The 22,030-nt window shown below is 36.7% G+C and overlaps 2 protein-coding genes and 1 long non-coding RNA gene across 5 annotated transcripts in view; 1 reads left to right on the forward strand and 2 right to left on the reverse strand.

Moving 5' to 3' along the window:
- The window catches only part of MYO3B (myosin IIIB), a gene marked incomplete at its 5' end in the record, with an annotated part of 256,357 nt that extends 251,106 nt beyond the window's left edge, over window positions 1–5,251 (reverse strand). The window contains one exon of the mRNA XM_080600926.1: window positions 1,406–5,251. The remainder of the gene's footprint in view (window positions 1–1,405) is intronic.
- LOC308198524 lies at window positions 1,831–9,346 on the forward strand. Its single transcript, XR_013953981.1, has 2 exons — window positions 1,831–1,963; window positions 5,250–9,346. It is a non-coding gene; the product is annotated as an uncharacterized lncRNA (long non-coding RNA).
- UBR3 (ubiquitin protein ligase E3 component n-recognin 3) overlaps window positions 9,205–22,030 on the reverse strand; it is a 105,527-nt gene continuing 92,701 nt past the window's right edge. For all 3 annotated transcript variants that reach the window (XM_080600920.1, XM_080600922.1, XM_080600921.1), the window contains 7 exons: window positions 20,089–20,213; window positions 16,813–16,920; window positions 16,186–16,296; window positions 15,224–15,400; window positions 13,887–14,096; window positions 12,230–12,369; window positions 9,205–11,645 (listed from right to left, as the gene is read on the reverse strand). In XM_080600920.1, the coding sequence (XP_080457046.1) occupies window positions 11,528–11,645; window positions 12,230–12,369; window positions 13,887–14,096; window positions 15,224–15,400; window positions 16,186–16,296; window positions 16,813–16,920; window positions 20,089–20,213 (989 nt within the window). In that variant the 3' untranslated portion in view covers window positions 9,205–11,527. The remainder of the gene's footprint in view (window positions 11,646–12,229; window positions 12,370–13,886; window positions 14,097–15,223; window positions 15,401–16,185; window positions 16,297–16,812; window positions 16,921–20,088; window positions 20,214–22,030) is intronic.

The raw sequence follows: 22,030 nt of genomic DNA on the forward strand, positions 1-22,030 counted from the left end.
TCCTTTGTTAGCGAGCTGCTCCAGCCATTAGCACAGCAAGAATCATTGTCTTTGTCCACTGAACTTTTTATTCTGAATGCATTTGGCAAAAACACTGCAAAATTGGTCCTGGCAGCTCTAAAAGCAACTGAACAGCTACTGCGCCTCCACTAAATCTCTCATCCCTATAGTTATAAAGCCAATAACACAGGTACGTTTCTTCTTTGAATGATAGTGGAAAAATCACTTACTGTGCACATACATCAACAGGACAGCACACAATTCTGAGGAAGGAATCATACAGCCATCCTCACTCTCCAATGCACAACCGTGTATTGCTGCAGACAATATTCCTACAGGCGCTTAAGCACGGAGCACCATGTGCAGCAAGCATCAACACAAGAGTGTGAAAAAGTTTTTCTTTTCCCTGTTTCCAAGCTGATCCATTTGCACTTAAACTGACCTTTAATTTCAAAAGAGTCTGACCTGGCTTTTACCAATCTGTAACCAACTTGCTTCTAGACAGACTACCATATGAAAATATTATCCCGGGAGCAAAACAGATCTGTTTTGTGCTAGTCACATTTTTATTTTTGGAACAGAACTTGGGTGAACTCTTCTATTTTTAGTTAATATACTCTATACTGCCAATAACCTACATTGACTTGAATAAACACTAAAGGATTAAAGGATATAATGTCAGAAAAAATAATACATTAGTTTGAAATCATATATCAGGAATTAAGTGGACTTTAATTCTGGGGTGCAAAAAGGGTCTAAAAAAAAAAAAGAGGTTCAACATATTTTCAGAATACATTCCACAAGACTCAACAGTAAGCTAAGATATAACCAATTCACTGCTTTTGCCAGAAAAACCTCATAAACTACATCTGGTTTGCTGACACTTAACCAGTATTAAACATCTTCATATATGAATAGTTTTTAACTTAATTATTTCAAAGTATCTCAAGGCAAAACACTGATCCTTGGTTTTCACCATCCAATGAAATTGGAATTTCAGAGTGGAGATTTTGAAGGGAAGAATGAAGTGAACAATTAGCTTTTAAATATTAAAACTAAAAACTATTTTGTATTTATACAGAATAGAATGTTTAGAGAAGTAACTAGGAAGACATTTTATAATATAAGTTCTCAATTTGCATGCAGTATTGCCTGAAGATGTTACCTTTTCTTTAATAAAGTACCTGTCTATGTATCAGGGAGGAAGAAAAATACACATATATTTATTTAAAGGAATCAGATATTGTAGTTCTTGCAAACCTTATCGCGGTTCATTAGTAATTAGCAGGTCACTCACAGAAGTGCTATAGAGCAAGTCAGGCCTACTTTGGTACTAAGGGAACGTATACATTTCTTCAGTTATTCATGGCTTTGCCCAGATGCGCCTGACTCCTGTCACACTTACTTCTCACATTGTAGAAACCACGGAGGGTTTTTCTATTCGAGTATTGCTTTCACATAAACTTTGGAAAACTGACAGAGCTGGCAGCGACCTGCAGGGGCAAGCTATCTGCACAACCCCCACAGATTTGCTTGGCGGATACAAGCGCGGCGACCTTTTGAGGGCACCGAGGAAAAAACAAGATGCCAGCGGCAGGTCCGAGCCTTGGCGGCGCAGACCCCCTCAGAGTTACCTCAGAGAGGTGACAGCCCCAGCCCGACTCGTAACGCCAGCGCACTGCAAGGCAAATGGCGGCCGCCATTTCGAAGCCCGGCTCCGCTGAGGCGTGATTCCCGTTCCCGCCGCCCCATCCGCGGCGGGGCAGCCCCGCGGGGCTGGGGAGCTGGCAGGAGCCGAGCTTCGCCTCACACGGTGAGGGGAGACGCGGTGCTCCGAGGCACAGCCGAGCAGCCGGGGGCCGCCCCGCTCCGAGTCGGGAGGAGCGTTCCCGCCGGGGCTGCGCTGAGGCCCCGCGGGCTTCGGCGCGAAATCACCTCAGAGCGGTAACGGCTGCTGCCCGCGGTAAGGGCCCGGGGGCTCTCAGGAAAGGTCGATTAAACACCGTAAAAGAGCGATGTTTAGTGAGGTCTTAAAGAAATAGCTAGAGCAAGAAATCCGTATAAATGTATAATTAGTATTGCATTTCAGTGAAGCTTTCTAAACACCTTAGTCGTCGCTGTGTGTGCTGCACTGTCCAAAATTGAGAGCTGAGGTCCCTCTGTGCTTTGAGAAGTTGTTCCAGTGAAAGAAATGCTTTATAAAGCTTTTCTCTTATCTTTGAGCCCTTTATGGATAGCTGTACTGGGGCTTAGTCATGATCATATCTTTCAGATTATTTCTGGTTGCCTGAATAGGAGAAATTCGGATAGGTGTTTCTCTGATACACTTTTCCTTGTTTCAAAAAACAAACAGGAGGAGGCTCTTCACTTGCTCTCAGTATGCCAGTCCTTTTTTTCAAGCCAGCACAGCATGTTCCTAGGGCTCCTCGCTCAATCTCTTCCCTACCAATCTCAGCATAAGCATTTTGCCAGCTAATTGCAACCACCCTCTGCTTCTTCCACAAGGTGTTTAATTTTTTCTGTCTCATATGCTTAGAGATCCACAAACTGAGCAGACCTATTTTCATAGTCAAAAACATGCAGTTCAGCTCTGCCTTCCCCAGGGTCTGTGTTTTGGGTGACAATTCCTATCATTCTAATTATTCTGTTATGAATAAAGAGCAACTACGGTATTCATCAACTTCAGTCAGGTCTGGCTCATTCCAGTGTCCAATATAACTGTAAATGTGAAAGCGCTGTATCAGCTCTCATCTCTATTTCTTTGGGCTAGCAAATAGTCTGTAAGTAATATTTTTAATAAAAAAAAAAATTAAGAGGAAGGCTCTTACACGATACATCTTTTCATAATTATTTAAGATGCAAACTTTAAAGACTGAGGAGCAATGATATCCACAAAATTCTTCCTGCACTCCCTTTCTCCATTGCTGCACCAATTTTGTTTTAACAGACCAATAGTTTCTAACGGTGAATTGTCATCATTCTGACAATACTTTTTTTTTTTAATTCTTTCTCTTGATTAGGGGGTTCTGAGCTTTGTAATCCTATCCACGCACATTTTTTCTTGCATCCACATTCTAGTAAACTAATACAAAATAATCCTTTAGCAAAACTGAAAGTAACCGAAGGCAAACCTTGATTCAGATAGGAACACAGGTTATCAGCATTTTCTCTGAATTTAGCCCATGGCAGCATTAGAAAGAAACTGAGGTGATCTGACAGTCTCCAAGAAGCTTTGCTGAGCAATGCTCCTTTTCATATTACTGCTGTTTTGTTGAATTCTTGTACACTGGCGTACACAAAAACCTTCATCACAAGCCATTATTTTCTCTGTCCACAGTTGCAAAACTCCTGTGTATAGAATTATATAAATAGTATAATAACAAATAGTAATACAGACAGCTCATGCATCTAGTCAGGCTGACCCTCACAGACAGCCAGCAGGCTTGTCTAAGGGGGATCCAAATGCCCTTATCCTACATGCCCTAAGTTTACAGAAGTTATAACACACAAAAACATCCCTTTCAGCTGTGCAGTAAGTTCTAAAACATCATTGTTCTTTATTGTCTTGCGTAAGAAGCAAGCTATATTCAAGCAAAGATAACATCTACATGTAATAGTCTTTACATCTTTCCTCAGTATTCTCAAGAATTACAAAATTCAGGAGCTCTGGGTATTCCTAGATTTCTCTCATAGTTTATTTGTTGGTTTTGAACTACAGAAACTTCCCTGATTATCAGTCTTCTGGCTGATAAAACCTAGACCTTTCTGAGCTCTATTACGAAAGCTCATCCATAGTTATCCATATCTTAATCTTTTTTCCTTTTATTCCTTTTCCATCTCTAGAATTTACCAGCTTGCTTTGTTCTGGTGATGATGTTTTTTTTACTGCCTTTTACACTAGCTACGTGCATGCCAGCTAGAATAATGTTTCCAAACTCTACCAGACTGTTCAACACACCTGTTTACAATGAGGGTACAGTCACAATGGGTAATTACACTGTACTAGAGCAACATGAGTGGTGTGCTTGCAGACTTCATGTCATGTGGTAGATTTCCCAACAGACATCGGTTTTCCACGGTGCAGCAATTTTCATTGCAATAGCTTCATTCCAGTAAAACTGGAATTCACAACTTGTCAGTAGAGTCATCCATGAATCTCAGAAATACGTTAATAAGGAATTTGAAAAGGCAACTAGAGATGTAAGTTCAAATCAAAACCAAACAAAATGTTATATTAATTCTAACAAGCCCATTTCAGCAAGAACAAATTTCAGAACACATAATCCTTCCATTTTTGTAATGTTACACAGGATGAATAGGTTTATTTTTAGTCATTCTTTACTGGTACCTGCACTTCTTTGTCAGCAGATTATTAACGTTACTGTTTGCAGTAATAAATAGAGTTGTCAGTCCTAAACTCGTTTACATGAACGTAGCTTATCCCGTAGCTGAACTGAAACTAGCCATATTTAAGTGCAGCCATTGGGGTTTTTTTGCTTGCAAATCTCCAGTAGAAAAGAATAACTCTTAATTGTTGTCATGGTTCTGATTACATGTGCAGTGATGATTGACCCCCTTATACTGTGGGTCTAGTGCAAGCTCAGCAGGAGATTGTGTTACTCCTAGCCTTTCTTTAGACTGTATTTTAAAAATCAAATAGTTTCTTAATTTGTGTGGCCATGGTTAGATGCTAAAAAGCAAAAATCTATTATTAAATGAAATGTTATAAAATACTATAGAATTGAATGGGTATGGAACATTTTTTCACAGTAAATAGTAACGCTGTATTTAACTGATGAGCTTTTCCAAAGTATATTCTATGGATGTGTTCAGCTGCTGCACATTGTTCAGTGTGGTTTTTTTCATGCATGTGTGAATCTGTTAATGTTTAAATTGACATACATTACTGACTGGTAGTCAGTCATGTAACCAACAGATTATAAATGGAAGTACTTTAATCGTAAAACATATCATTGTAATGAAACCTACTTTTTCAGTAATTAAGAAATGGAGATGCCCTGATACATAATATATAATCTTTAAGTGGATATACACAAGCATTATTCACTACAGTTATTCCCCTTAGAAGTCATAACTTCATGGTTTTTAAATACTTGTTTGTCTCTCTATGCATTTTTCTTTGTCCAGAGATGGACTTGGGATTACAAACAGAATCCTTGGTTGCATTAACCTACACACATCATAAACACTGATGAATGAGATGTTAAAGTAATAATAATATTAAACAGGTTTGCTCAAAGAGGAGAAACGGTTGCTGAAGACTTTGAGGACACTGCTGAAACCTTTACTACTTCCATGAAAATCTTGTGACAGTTTGAATGCTGGCTATGCAAGTTTGGGTAGAGCACTCTGAATTGTAAGTATCTAAGTCAATGCATATTGTGTGATACTGTCTTGTCCTACCAGCTCACGGGGGTGCTGCTTCAGTTTTCCTTTCTCAGCTTTTAAATAAACACAAATACATCCTCGTTCAAGGTTTGCCACCATCTTGGAGAAAAGAAACAAACTCTGTGGCTCAGCTAGTTCTGCATGTGCCTTTCTTACCATCAGCCTTCAGCTTTGCTCACGGGGAGAACTTGGGATAAGAGCTGCCTGCATCAGTGCTTGCCTCCTTTTCCAGATCACGTCCTACGTTGCTCATATAGAATCATTCCCCCATCACGCTTGCTACTTTCTTTTCCTTATCTGTGTCTCTGCCTAAGAGTAGGATTCCTATATTTCTGAGAGCAAATAAGACAAAAAAATAAAGTATGCAGAGACCGTGGTGTCCTATCATTTCTAATAGCTCCCTGGGAGAGTCCCAGAGCCAGGGTTCAGGCTTCAGAAGCCTGCAGAAGTTGGGGCCCCTGAAAGAAAAAGCTGCCAGTTCTCAGCCCACCGAGCCAAGGCCCAGACTCTGTCTTTTTTTTTTTCCATAGTACAGAAAAAAAGCTGCATAAGGAAAAAAAAAAATCAGACAGTATTTCATTTTTAAAATAATCTATGCAAATTCCAAATAATTATGCAGCATATGACTCAAATCAATAGCAATGCTGGGTAAGAGAAATCTACAGTTCTTTATTGGCCTCATTTCTTCTTACAGCACCGTGTCTTTCTAATGAGTTCCCTCAGCGTTCAACATCCATCGATGCTGCCACATGCTTACAAAGGTAGATCATTTGAATGGGCTTAGCTTTTTTCTATTTATTGTTGCCAGGGGAACCACCTTGTTGGTATTCACCAATGTAACATGTCTTTTGACGTGCTTTTTTGAGGACCAGATACAACAGATGTGCAGCATCCTTGGAAATACACTCATACAGAGGAGCTTTACTGAAATAACTGAGCTTGAGATTGTTTCGGATTTCTTCTTTAGACTGATGAGACTTGTAAAATCATATCATATGAGTAATATTCACTAATTCTGCCCACAATTTAAACAGTGATAGATATTTCACTGACAGACTAATAAGGCCCATTTACTTTTTTTTTTTAAATACTCTTTTCTTTGTATAAGGTGAATGGTTTATTTTCATTATGAAGTGTTGCTATTATCAGGCATTTGACTAAAAAAAGTAATCTGATAAGGGATAAAAGGGATAAAATGAAAGTATAAGCCATTTCTGAGTAGCTAAGTGTCTGAAGGTTATTTGACTGACACCAATCATGTGCTGTAAAGTATCAATTGTACAAATAGAGTGTCAGACTCATGAAACATAATAAGCATCTTTGACTCTCAGAATGTTTGTTTCTTGTAATAGCAGATTCTAGCAGAAAAAAAAATGTAGAAGTATTGAAGAGAGATCAGTATATCTAGAGTCATGGTTGGCTGTGGGAAACAAACCAATTTTAACTTTACGGTGATTTTATTTACTGCCAAAATCTCTCTGTGGGAAGGGGCAACATTTCAGATTGGAGGCAATAAACCATGAAAACAAAAAAAAAAAGCATGGAAACAGAACAAAGCATGAAAGGACCATTGCTCACTGAAGTCCTATGTGCATATTTATAATCCTTTGTTGATAGTAGGTCAGGTGCAAAAAATATTCCTTGACACCTGAAAACCAGACAAAGGTACATTATCTACTTTATTTGTGAGTAGCTTAGTAAAAGTTGAAAGAAATCCTGCGATGAGAAATGTGTTAGACAAGAAGAGCTGTAAGCAATTCAGATAGCTAAAATATACATAAATTATAAACAGCATAAGTAATTGACTAAGGGAATTCAACTCTACGGTGAAATTTTTCTCCTAGAAAATTCCTGCTCCGTGATGCTAAGTAATGGAAGGGGAAAAAAAAAAAAAGTACTTCAGCTCCAGTCCTTAAAACATTTGTTTCCCTACTCAATAGAAGTGGAAATGTCTACCACCCACGTGGTACATACTAGGGATAAAGACAAAAGGAATAATAAATTGCTTATTGGGTAGTAAACCACTCAATGATGTGAGGGGTTTCCATGGAACCAGCTCCTGTTTTCACAAATTAAGAGACAAGCCTGTTCTACATCAAGTAACAGAATTACAGGAAATGGCTTTTTAAATTATGGTATTTTTATAGAGGCTCATTTTGAAACATTCTAAGTGGGACTCAAAGCTAAACTTAAAACGCTTTTCAAACATATTTTTTCCTGTACCTTGCATAAGCACACATTGCAAAAATCGTGGGTTTGGGTAGTAAGATTAGCTTTTAAAACTGTCATTTATTTAACAAGATTGAATTGTGTTTTCTCAATAATATTTCAAAGAAGCACAGCATTTGAAGCATGCCGCATTAAATTTCCTGAATAGTCCTAATGATGAGAAACTACAAATGATAGAGTATTAAGAAGAATCTAAAAACTTACCAATTAAAAGGAATCTTTAGTTTACTAAAACATTTTGCCTGTTTATACAACTAAGAATTCATGAAGTATTTGACTTCACCGAGAATACACTTTTCCTACTTAACCACATTCATCTGCAGAAACTAATAGCTAGTACATCCTAGCAGGATTACAGCTGCAGTGACAGGACCTTATACTGGCAGAAGCAGCAAGTCCCAAGGCTGGACTTGCAGCAGTTGGGGTTCTTGTCAGCATAACAGCACTTGTGCAGGCAAACAACTGCCTGTCCAAGAAAACATGACTGGGTGCTCAGAGCACTATTCCCTGCCAGAAGGCATTCCTGTAGCATGGGTTTTCAAACCAACAGTGCGGATCTCACTTACTGCAGTGAATAATCCATGTAACAGAGAACTGTCACACAGCCAGCTTCCTCGTATTGCATGCACTCCATCAGCCCTGGGAGTTGATTTAATAGAGAGCTGTGAACCCCTCCATACACTGGGTCAGCCCACTCCTGTGGTTTTCCTACTCTGCACACAGCATCACTTCATTCTTATTGAGGTTAATGCTCAGACAGCCTCCATTCATCATTAGCCTCACCTCTGAAAATACGGAGTGCAAAGCAGGACTGCAGAATCTGGTTTAGATGAAAATTACATCTAAATCTTATACAGATCTGCACAGTAATTTACTGTCTCCTCTGGCAGCTATATACACACAGCACAGACTGATCTCATGGGATTCCAAAAGTAAAATTTCCAAAAGAAAAAAAACAATTGTTGGATACTGGAGCAAAACAAGCACTTTTTGAAGGAAAAATGCCATTTGCTTGTGCAATACAGTGAGTTATGCAAGATTCCTATTGCAGAGGTGGTGAAAATCTTCACTGAAAATTTCAGGCCACCACTAAAAACCAATGCTATTTATGCAAAGGTAGTAACAATCAAGACTGCTTCACCAAGTGTGTCAAAGGTCAAAAGAAAAGGAAAAGTTTAATAAACAAATATATCCATTCAAAATTTTGCAGTAAAAGTTATTTCAGAAGCAGATTTGACAGAAGATCAAGCATCGTTTTCCCAGGACAGTTTCTTAACTCAGCATTTTAATGTTAGCACTTTGCAGCAGCAACAATGTAATAGCAGGCATAAAAGTAAGTACAACTGTAGTGGTGTAGTTATAAGCAATATAAAATAATCCAAATTATTAATCATACACAACTGTATGTAAGTAACAAAGAAAAAAATACCAGAATTGTTCTTTATGGAAAGTACTTTGCATGGTTAAATTTTTAACATTTAAAAAACTGCCTGGCTATTGCGTGGAATTCAGTAATGATTGTATTTTGGATGACTAGGGTGGATAGAAAAAATTTCACCAACACACAGATTGACAGTAGACTTTTATTAACATATCTTACAACGTCGATTACTGTATTCCTAGTTTTGTAGTCCTCTGATGCATTTTAAAGGTTGACTTAGATTCTACAGTAATGTACTGTACTTAAATGATCATTCATACAGGATATCACACCAGAACATTTGAGTAATACACACACGCCACTCTAGTTTGGACCTGTTATTTTTCAAGGTTAGCTTAATAAAGTAGGATAAAAAAAGTAATGGGGGAAATCAAAATTCTTGTTTAGCAGCATGCAAGGATATTCAAGTACAATTTTCAACAAAGTAATTTTTTTGTGTTTTTTAACTGACTGGTGACTAATTCACCAGTACTAAAATAAACACTATGAAATACCCAAATGTTAAAGTTAAGGCTAATAGCTTTGCTTCACATCCATATGCACAACCAGAGAACGTTCCATTTCAAATAGAACACAGTAATCAAATTCTGGATACGTTATCTCTTGTAAATATAACATTGGAGCTTCAAACTACAGATTACTCAAGTTCATGAGCCCTGTAATAATGTTATGCTGGAGACGTAAAGAATCTTTTTGCTCTTCAACCACACTTACAAAATGGCCTGATATTCATAATGAGCAATGCAAAAATATTACAGGCAGAACTTATGATACAGTATCAAAAAAGTAATATTTTGGAAAAGACATAGCTGTTTAGTTAGTGAAAGAGTAATTCTAATCTTACAGGAAGTACTGTAATACTTTTGAAATATATATATATATTTATATGTCTGTATAAAAAACAGCATCCATTATTGTGGGGTTTTTGAATTGCAGGTATCCAGAAAAACTCATTGTATTTACTCACTTCTCCTTCTGTCCATTCTCCTTGATTGCTATACAGTCATTTTATTTCCCCTATACACTTTTCACTAGATAATGACTTCCACTGGGGAACTGTTTTCATTGTATATGTGGTTTTATCATAAGGTGTTTTTATTTTACACATATAAATTTTATTTTACACGCAAGCTATGAAAGTCAAAACTACCAGAAAGTGCTAGGTAGTACTGAAATAACCAATGTATGTCCAACACCTGTGAAAAACATTAGTGGCGATATATTACATATCATTATTTTAACTGTGATCTTTCCTGCCTACTTACACAGTGTGGGGTTTAGCCCATTCATGCCTGTTCTCATGATTTATTTATTTTTTTAGACCTCTAAACATGAACTGGTTTGGCATTCTTCCAGTGAGGCTGCACACACATTGGTTGTTTACATAGGCTACCTCTCTTTTTTTTGTTTGTTTTCCTTTTTTAGGAAACCAAGCAGAAAGAACAGTGATTACTCTGAACAAATACAATATGGAAGAACCTCCTGAAGTAGCAGGAAAGATACAAAATTATGTTTCATTTGTAGAATAGCCTGCACATTTCCAAACCAATCATTCTGAAACATACATCTAGTTTGTAGGAGCAGGCAGGCTTATGGTTATTACACCTATAACTGGGATCTCCATGTTGGGTGCCATACAAATTCTCTATATACAGCAATTTCTGTATGTGTTATCACTAACAGTTTATTCAATTAATATGGAAAAAAATCTCATCTCTGGAAGAGAAAAAAGAATGAATGTGTGTTCTGGATTACATTAAGAACAATAAGCTACCTAATTTACAGCTATCTCATGTGCTTTATGGAGGAAAAGAAATCTATGAAATTCCTGAGAAAGCATAAGTTTTCAGTAATGCCTGAAATATTTTGATAGACCTCTTGTGGTAAGTGAAATATTCTTTAAAATTCAACTTTCAGACAAATTGTTATCATGCAGTCTCACAATCATTTTACAATTCATGTCTAATTACAAATGCATATTAAGCAAAAACCTCAAACCAACACAAGAAAGGCAAAGAAAATTTATCCAACATATTTAGTAGATGTAGTACACATATACAGTTTCAGCAAAAATTGCTAAAAACTCAACTCCACGCAGAGAAAAATTAAAACTTGACAGGTAGCACTGGAGCCTCTAACAATGGTAAGTAAAACTTGTGCTTCTTAACAATATTGGACTTAAAAAAACACAAAAGAAAAATGGACTACTGAGTGCAATCATTGCTCACACCATTTTGAGGATTTAATTTCAAATTGTTGTATCATTATTTAATAGCAACAGCAGCATATTATGCAAAAATTTCACATGTTGACCAAGTTCCATTTCCCTTTTATGCCCATACCCCACTCCACCCCAAGCCAAAGAGCTGAACTCCCATTCATTTAAAGCTATTGTCAGTCAAGATGCATTCATTCATGGTAACAGCGATATGGTGTGAAGATGATGATTTACAAGCCATTATAATGTGGCCCCCATCTTTTATTGATATGATCAAAAGTATGAGACACCCACTGTTGCTCAAGCACTTTGTATCTTTCTTTGCATATGTAGAGAGGTTTACCACGCCTGTTAAAAAAACAACAATAATGGTTAATACACCAAATAAATGGAAAAGTTTCATTATTAATATAAATAACGTGGGATATTTGTATATATTTTTTTCCCCAGTGGAAGCACACATTCTTATTGGTGAAGGGGCTGTTGGTTTTGTTTTTAGTAAAATAGCTGCTGGTACTTTCCCTTTTCCCTCTTGGATAGCAGAATCCAGAGAACAATTATTGTTCTTTCAGGTATGTGTAGCTTTCCTACATTGGAAACCAACCGCTTTGTTTGATTGAAGGCCAAACAACAATTTTCATATTTGAGAGAGACGTATTTCCCGCTGGAACATTCAGAATTGAATCCTGCTGGGTGGGCACTTGATACATCTAACTCTGTTCATGAGTACATGTTCATGATTACACAATTACTCTGTTCATTATTACACATGATTTGGGCCTCCAAAACCAAGATCAGTCTAACTTGCAGAAAATGGGAGTTTTTCCCTCAAGGAAGGTAGGTATTTTTATCTGTTACTGCAGATATTGCATTATATAAAGTTGATAATACACAGAGCAGCAACAATAAAACACTTGTAATTAAAACATTACCTAAGATCTCTGTCTTCTTCACCATGTGCATCTAGATAAACAGAACCCCAAAGGCAGAAACGATGACCTCGTATGATGATGATTACAGATGCATTAATCAAAAGAAATATTCCTGTCCCGGCTCCACAGTTTTGAGAATGCTGTAATATTATGGGTGTAGAAAAGGAAGAGTACAAAGATTCAGTTAGTGACTGTCAGTTTTATAACAAAAATATTTTCCAAATAGTAACTAGTTTTCCTTGAACTAACATACACACATTATTTACTAAGGAACAGCCTGACAAAGTATAGCCTGCCCCCAAATTCTCGAAGCAAACTAGAAGTCCATGTCTTGTGCCGCCATAACAACTTCAGCATACAAAAATGGTTGTCTGATTAAAAAAGGAAAGATGCTCTTTATCCTGTCAAGTTACCTAAGAAAAATGAGCAAACATATTCTCAACAATATTTTGTATTTGTTGTTGTATAGCATGAGCAAATATTTTGCATAGATGGCAAGAATAAGTATTCTGAAAAAAAAATTACCATTTCCTCTTTTACAATGGTGTCTGCAGATGAACATTTGCTTTCTCTATCCACACTCACAGACCTAGTCTACAGCTCTACAAAACTAATAATTTTTAAAATTAATTCCTGCTTGCTTCAATAGGTCATTCACTACTAGTTAATACAGATTGTGGCATTTACAATCAATTCATTTTGTCAATAAAAAAATCTGTGGTTTTCCATATAGTATTACGACAATTAGAGGCTGTAACCCCACTGACTAAAATCTTACGTAATTATTTAAATGTATCTTTAATTATTTTTCTTTATAACTTTGTTTGCATGAAGCTGACACCTGAACTGTTATTTACATTTACATTTTAAATTTTGCTCACCTCTCATTCTTCCACTATAATAGCAGTAGAAAAAAGAGAAAGGTGAGTGCAAAGAATTTTGGAAAGGTCCAAGATCCGTATGGAACTTCTTTGGGTTTGATTTTACGTCCCATTTGTAAATAGCTCCCCAAGAAATTTCCCCTCAGTTTTGTGAAGCCCATGTAGTTTCAATCTTCTAATAACTGTTCTATGACAGGAAACAGAACAGCTCTCAAAGCAAACCTTATTCATGGACAGGAAAGTGATACTAGATGCTGTCCAGCTCAGGTTCCTAAAGGAACTTAAATATAAGCTGACTAGAAAAATTTGCTGCTGAATTGAAGTTGAAGGCCTTAAAATGATGCTTGTTTAGCTATAGTCTGTAGATCACTAGTAGATGGTCAGGTATCAGAAAACGTTCCATGAAAGAAAAAATACAAACATACATTGATATTCTTATGTACACAGAAATCAAGGCAACAAAACAGAGGAAAACTAAAATGATATATAAGCATTCTGGATGCAGACAAATTCCAATAGGTTGTGCATGAAAACAATGTGTCAACATAGCCCACAGTGGCTTTCTAAGAGTTTTTCAAAGAGGCAAATAGGGCCAGGGGCTTAAAAAGGTTAATAAAGTTGCTCTTCAGAATCCACTCTAGGTCCATCTATCAGAAACGAGCAATAAACATTATACAAACACGTTTTTATACTAAAAACATCCAGACTAAGTGATGGAGTTAAAAATCATCTATCAGTGTAAGAATCTATTACAGAACTGGAATTCTTTCTCTTACCAGTACACATTCACAGTAACTCTGTTGTTTGCAGCACAGTCCTTTCAAGCATACAAAAGTACCACAAACTAGACAAACAGCAGGATCTTTAGGAACCTTGGTACAAACAGTACAAGTCTTTCTGTGATAATACTGAAAAATGGTATTATAATTCTCAGGCAACTGAAGGAGGCGTGGCAAGTCCCACTTAGGTTCCTGGATAAGCAAAGCCTAGAAGGAAGATAAGAACAATCTATGAGTTCTACACATTAATTTATTCAGAACTAAGAAAAGAATACCAAAGAAAGGAAGCATGCTATTTAAAAATCTCTCAATTCTTCTCTATTTGACAAATTCAGAAGTGTCTTGCAACAGTTGCCTAACTTTGGTGAACACCCTCTTTGTGGTCACTTTTGTAACAGTTAAAAAAGGAGAGCTAACCTTTTTCCAAGGATTTTCTAAACATGACACTAAGTGAAAAAAAACCTTCATCACTAAAGCAAAGAGGATTAAGATTGGCCTATGGGGAAGACTGCTGCTCACTATCTGCATCAAAAATTTATCTCAGAAACTTCCAACACACCACTGCCAAACCCTGGCAATGATTATAAAAGCTGTCTCTTAAATAAAATTTAGACAAACTCTCCAAAACAGAACAGAAGGAAGTTAGGCTATGTAACTGTTATATGAAGACATCTGCCTGATTTTCAAAACTGCTGTGCATTTTGAGGTCATTAAGAACTGATCAGCACTCGAAAATTTTTGGAAAACCAGGCACTATGTAAATACTGGTTTCAGGCCTAACTGTTCTCTTCTGCTCTTGAAAATGCTGTCCAATTTATCTATCTATTTTTAAAGACACTTCTGTGTTTTGCTTCAACCTACTTTATCTTACTGGCTTTATAATTGATGGGCATAAGGGTCAGATGGGATCTTTCTTCACAAGAATAGCACCTGTCCCTTTTCAATCATGAAAAGAACATCAATTTCACTGCAATCTCTCTCAAATGCCTATCAATTGGCAGCAACTGTATTTTAAGGTTCATCTTAGTATTCAAATTTTCATTTGCAACACCATAATTTACATCCGCAAAACATTAAGAGACAGACACACTTTGCAGAGCCAGGAAAGCGTCTGCCCTGCTTTTTAACACCATTAACTTAGGAGAGGTGGACTTAAAGTGTTGACATGCATCTTCTTTTTATGTCTATATCCACTAACATTTCTGATTACAATTCCTCTCTCATTTACAAGCCAGGTTCGGAGATCCTTATCCAAAAGGAGAGGACGTACACAGTGAAACAAGCAAAAACTGCTCCTACATTAGCACCGTTTTGAAAGTAATTTTGCTACATACCTTTACTTGGTCTGGATGTCTGTCTGCAAATGAAGCCAATTCTGAGCACCACTGTGATATCATGTCAAATGCTGGCACTGGCCAATTGAGACAAGAGGCACTGGTGAATTGATCAGAAGACTGAAAAGATGGTAACAGACCTAGGCAGCTTGCAAGAACTGTGAATTCTTCATCTTCCTTTTGATACAAAACCAGAAGTTTTAAATTAATACCTATGCTTTGAATTTCTATAGTTTATTAAACTATATATAGTTCACATAAAAACGTGTCTATTCCAATAACAACTGTAAAGATATTAGCATCATTGTGCTAGAACATCTTCACACAGAGAAAAGAATCCATGTCTTCAAATTACCTCAGATTAGGTTCTCAAAATAAAACTGGTCAGAAAATAAAAACAAACAACCATCACACAATAAAACCCAAAATGGCTCCTATCAGTTTCAGGTATGAGAATTATGATGCAAGGAAGCAGGGAAGATCTGCAGCAAACTCTATTTGAATCAGCTTAAAATGTATGGAGCTTAAACATAATTGTATGCTGATATGAAGTCTCTAAGAATAAAGTCCCAAATATTAACAAACATTAAGCAAACTCAGGACTGAAGTCCAATCTGTGTGGAAATTATGTAATCTCTGCAAATGCAGTACAAGCTTTAAAACTATGTTGGTATTTTATAGACAGGTAAGTATGACCTGATAAAATAAATATGTATTTGATGTTTTTTTAATACACATTGTTTTTCAGGGAAATTGACAAAAAAAGATTTATAAGAGAAACAATGACGCAGTGCTGCAGAGGAATGCTAGAAAATATGATTAAAAAAAAAAAACACTCAGGAGAGAAAATATATACCATGGGAAAAAAACAAACAAAAAAACAACCTTTGAAGGTTTTGTTTGTTTGTTTGTTTTCAAAATTTCTAGCTTTTAAATGTGAGTGTGCACCTTCCAGCCTGTACCTGGCAGCTAGGTAAATCCCCTCCAAAAAGATGGTGTTGAAGAAGGCTGGTGATCCTGAGGAAAGGTAGGCAGAACTGTTGCAGATAGCACTCTACAGAATCAGGATTTACCTAGAGGGGAAGAAAGCAATTACTATATTCTGCCCCGGATAAGCTGTCTCCTATGAAAGAAACTCCAGTATTAACCAAACGTTATTTAAGGACACCTTAAACAGAGTGCATTAAACAAACATAAGTTCCAAAGGCTGGCATTTCACTAATAATCTGAAATAATTTTGTTTTTCCACACCCCCACCTCAATTCTCACCACCCCCCCATATTTTTTCTACTTAAATATTCAGTTTTCAAAGTTTCTGAAAGGCTTTTTGTACACATGATTAGAAAACACAATTATAAGAAATATTTGTTGATAACTTTCTCAGCATTGTCCCTATATGGTATTACTAAAAGAAAGATTTGCACAGGCAAACTGTCCCAAGGGGATGTGCTTTGATCCAGAAAATAAGAGTTGTACTGCAATCTTTAGCAAGATCAGAGAAAACTCATTATAACAACTAGGCTGAAAGAATTAAATGAGAGATGGAAAGGGGGATACGCTGTATACATTTCCAAGAGGTTTGCCAATACCACTGTTAATTCTTCAGTCTCTCCTTCTTCGAATATCTTCCCCTTAGACAGCTCACTAACCACATGACCCAGCAATACTTCCCAAGATTTTTCTCCACCGGATGTATTCTGAAAATAAGGAGAAAAAAATACACAAGTCACAAAAAGGAGAAAATTTTCTGCAGAAGTAACAGCGATGAAGTACGTTTCCTTTTAATCAACACATGAATTTTGACTTAAAGATGCATGTTTAAAAAAATTGAAAATCTAATTCTACAGAAGGGGAACACATTTAGCTCATACAGTGAAATGTGAATTGCTACTTAAAGTACTTATGTCCTTAACTGAATTATATGAAAACACTTTCCTGTGCGTTTCCCATTTTTGGGTGTGAGTATAAAAAATGTTTAAGGTTAGGAAAAATTGCTTTATGGACACATTGTGTTTTGACAGAATTTGAATAAAATTAATTTTAACAAAAAAATATTATTTTCTAAAATGCACCAACCAGAGTGAGTTACAGAACACCTGCCATCTTTTGTAAATTGAAACGAGTCTATGAGAAAATGGAGCGCTGGGTTTGGAATGAACCGTATCTACTAGAGATGGGAAAAATTATTTAGTGGAAAGACTAGCCACTTAACTTTGTGCAACATCATTCAAAGGCAACAAATATGGAAAGCCATCAGAAACAGAAATAAGAAAAATAACTATGGGAATACTGCTAAGTCATAAAAGATTATTTCCAGGGAAAACACGATTGGATATGTATTTTGAGCTGTGTTGGTTGCTTGATCGCTTGTCAGTAACACAGAGGCAAGACTTCAGCTCAAGTTTGATGTCTAGAACACCAAACAAAGATTCACTTGGCATTATCCACAAAATAAAAAAGTTAAGTAAGGCATGATCTGTGTAGTCATCCTAGGATCAAAATGTCAGTATTGTCAGCATGTAAAAAAAAGACAGCCTGAACCATACATTTAAAACCATTAGGTCCTCAAGAAACTTTGAAGAAAGAAGTTGGATTTCTAAACAAAAACTGACTTCCCTTGTCACAAGCAAAGCAAAAGAGTTCACTTGAGGACTAAGGCTAAGCTCATGTCTGCTTCTAGGCACTAGCAAGAAAGTGGAGGCTGAAAGAAGAGATGGGCTGCAGAACTGCTGGGAGAGAGGAAGTGGGATCTGTGTGATTACCACTGACCAGCCCTCGGTGCACAAAATTCTCTTGAACACACGGGGTCCAGGCAGCATTATGCTGGATGAGGAGGAGGGAAAGAAACTGGAAATACATCTGAGGAAGGACAAGCTCAGTGTGGGACTTCTGCAAAGCTGCAAGACACTTGAGATGGAAACCCAAAAAAAAAAAAGAGTAGGAGTCCCTGAAGGGTTGAGAATAATGTAGAGATCAACCTAAGCACATACAGCCAAGCTGCTATCAGAACTTGGACCTCTGTACACAGATGATCTACACAAGACAGACAAGAGGAAGGAAGAGGATGTTTCCAAGAGAGAGAGAGATGCTCTCAGTACAGTGCTTATGTGGCACGGAACACTGTCCTTATTTACCTCCTCTTTGCTCTCCCACTTGGAAAACTGTCAGCTTCCAATGGGCTTCTCACAGGAGAAGAGGCAAAATTCTCAAACTGATAAAGTTTGGGTTAGTTGAACTACACTAGATAACAGCATCCATTAACCGTAACATACTGTTTAAAAGACTACCATTTTCCACTCAGCCTTAATATCCAAAGACAAGTATGCTAGCGAAAATTCTACTAAAATGCTGTCTTTAATATCAAAAGAAATAGCTACTTCAAAAATCCATTATCTGAGACATTATCATTATTTGTAAGCCTAAAGCACAAATACCCTTTGTGTTCTGCAAATGCTTTTACGCTTCTATAAGAAAACAACTTAGTACTAATAGGTAGCAAGCCTACCTACCACATGCCCTAAGTCTACTTTCACACAATAAAATCTCTAACTGTAAACAAATTAAGCATTTTAAGTGCATGTTCAGATAAATCCCAACTTCTGCTACTAACAAAAAGGCAGTCCATGGACTACGAGAGAATATAAACTGGTAACACTTTAATATATTCTTATGCCTTCTACCAAGAATTTAAAACTGCAAAATAATCTATCATTTGGGAGTCACTGAAGTAAAAAGAAAAATGCAACCTCCTCCCCAGCCCCAGAAGATCCAGCAATAAAATCTCACCAGCAACATTACCAATGTTTTCAAGCAGGTGTTCTTGAAATTCTAATATGACAAGGTATTGAAAGAAGGGGGTGAAGGGAGAGCTAACAAAATGCAGTATTGCATTTGTGATCTCAAATGCTTAATGCAAGTCTGGAAAAAAGTTCTGCATAGCAGCAGTTTGGTCAGCAGATAATTTTTACTTAGTACCTTGGGGGTAGTGACAGACCAGTACACCAAATAGGACTTAAATGTGAAAAGCAGGTCGTGTTTCTCAGTGTGTCTTCTGTTACACAGCCAACATAATCTAAGAGCCAACTGTTGTATAAAGGGATATTCCTGTTCCCATATCCTCTCCTGGCCCCAACGCTTCCATCCTTTCTCTTGGTCTGCACTGGCACTCTTCTCACCTTCTGGGCAATCAATCCATGGAGCAGAAAACTAACTGAAGTGAACGACAGCGCCAGTGCACGACAAAGTGTGAGATGTGTAGGATGGCTAAGGGAACCGTATCTTTTGGTAGCAACTGGCATTCAATCAGCTCAATGTCACTATACTTGCAAATGCTATCAAAAGGCAAGCACGTGATAGGGAAATATTTACCTGTCTGGTTTAGAAATTTCCTAAATTCCTCTCTGCCTCTTCCTCATAAGAGCACTCTGGACTGCAAATTCAGAAAAATGTGCATGGCTAGCCATGAATAGCATGAATAAACAGGAAAAAGACTAAGTATTCTTCTAGCAGCAAGCTTACTTGCCTACCTGTTCTGTAAAGGAACGCATTAAATCAATACATTGAAGCCTAGTAAGGCTTCAGTTTCACTGGAAAGAATACTACCTTTACTGCACACCATTGTAACGAACTCAAGAGTGATACTAAATAGTTATATTCTCATATCTGAAATTTAGTTCTGGAACTAGAAGCTTTTCCTAAAACCTGCAAAGCCTGCAAAAATAGCACATGCAGAAACAAAATACTGGATTTCTGTGAAGGAGAAGCAAATTATTATATGCAGATTAGATATAAGTAGAGACAAGTGTTACACTTCTACCAGAAATACATAAGCAAAAGTTCATAAATGTTTTAATAACGTAACCAACCTTTTTGAGAGCTCCTGACTCTTTCCATACCATTCTATCTTCAGCACTACATTTAACAGAAAGTGCTGCCAAGGCTTGAGTATACAATAAAGTGAAAAGCACCTTTATAATGCAGGTGAAGTGTTCTGTAAAACAAAGGAAGTAATTTTTAAACATTTCTATTTTTAAGCAAATACATTTATTACAGTCTTTAGCTAAAGAAGTGATGCTTCTCAAATGAAAAGCAAAAACAACATGAAAAGCATAAAAGCACACAAACCAAGGTACGTATATTTGCTGGCTTTCAAAAATGACTTGGCAGCCTTAGTGAACTGAACGAGTAAAGAACAAGTCATTTTCCACTGCTCCATATGTTCATCTTAATCCTGATCAGCAGTAATCCCTCCTAGGGACTTGGTGATATTACAGAATTCTGTTTTGTCCAAATGTTGCATCATGGTAAGCTACTGATTACCAATAGCTGCAACTAATTGGGTCCTGTAAATGTAAGCAAGCATCTTCCTGTACCTGTTGGTAACGATTAAACCATCTTACATTCATGCAAATACTGGAAGAGTTAAATTACCAAAGAAATGCAAGAAGGACATTTAGCATACTTCATTTTCTCTCTCTTCATTTCCCAATATGGATCCAGGCATATAAGACTTGCTGCAAGTCACTCTTTAATGAGTACCTATTTACCAAAGTTCATGTGAATACATAACTAGGAAAAAAGATAGACTGTCATTTTAGAACTTGCTTTCTTTTAAGAAGTCTTTATTTGTTTACACTTTTTCATAGCATTTCAAGGGCTTATCTCCTACATACAGGCTGCAGGAGAAAGGCTTTGAATCTTTTCTGGGAAGCTAGCTTAGTCAATATAGGACTTCCTAAAATTGGGACAGGAAAAAAGGTAAATGTGATCATTCTCTGAAATCAAGATACGGTAACCATCCATTTCTCTCCTTTTACTCCAGGCTGTGCTTCCCATCTCAAATAATCTGATTTCTTAAAAATCTAGGCAGATCAAAGATGTTTCCATCATTACTTACACCATTCCTTAAGCATAACAGTAATATATTATCTAAAACAATGTATACAAAAATGAGGGTTTTTAAGTCTACTCAGGCTTTGAAGTTAAGCAAAATAATTTTATTTACAGAAACACCTCACAAAAATTGGGTTAAACTCATTTTTCTCCCTAAAGGATTTAAACAAGCTTCGTACATGAAAATGAAAAGGCGGTAAGGGAGATGAATTGCCTTGTTTCTCTGTTCTTATATCTAACATCAAAACACACTACTGAGTTCTAAAATGAATACAAAGTCTGAATATATAATGAAGTCTGAACTAACAATTGTTTATTTAACAAATGCTTACAAATTAATGCAGATGTGAATACTTTTTAATGTCACTGAGTATATACAATAAGCACAATTTAAGCACCTAAAAGAGCATTTGTAACTACGTAATAAAAATTACTTTTTTGTATTGTCTTTCTACAGAGCTTACGTTAAACATGACACTGAACACTGCTATATTTCACCAAACCTATTCTACAGTAAGTAGTATTATAATTGGTTTTCCTCTCCCCATTACCCCAGAAGGAGAATCCACCAGATCCGAATAGCTCTTTAGGCCATACATTTTTTCTCTGCTGAGACCTCTACTTTCTTAGAAATCCTTCTTATGTAGAAATCCTACATAAATAATGTATTTATTTTTACACCTAAAGCAGCAAAACTAGACCACTGGTCAACATTTACTGATCTGCCACAATCCATTTCATCGCTAGATCTGTTCTGCTGAGGTCATTATACAGTGCTCACACGGGGTTTCTTAGCACACTACAACTATTTCACTCTTAAAAAATCTGATTTCTGTTAAATAGGACTCTTCCTCATCCCTATCCCCACTTTATACCTAATTATTAAATTCTTTAGAGATTTTATGTTTTTGTATA

The sequence above is a fragment of the Anser brachyrhynchus genome, assembly GCF_964034855.1.
Source record: "Anser brachyrhynchus genome assembly, chromosome: 7".
Classification (NCBI taxonomy): Eukaryota; Metazoa; Chordata; class Aves; order Anseriformes; family Anatidae; genus Anser; species Anser brachyrhynchus.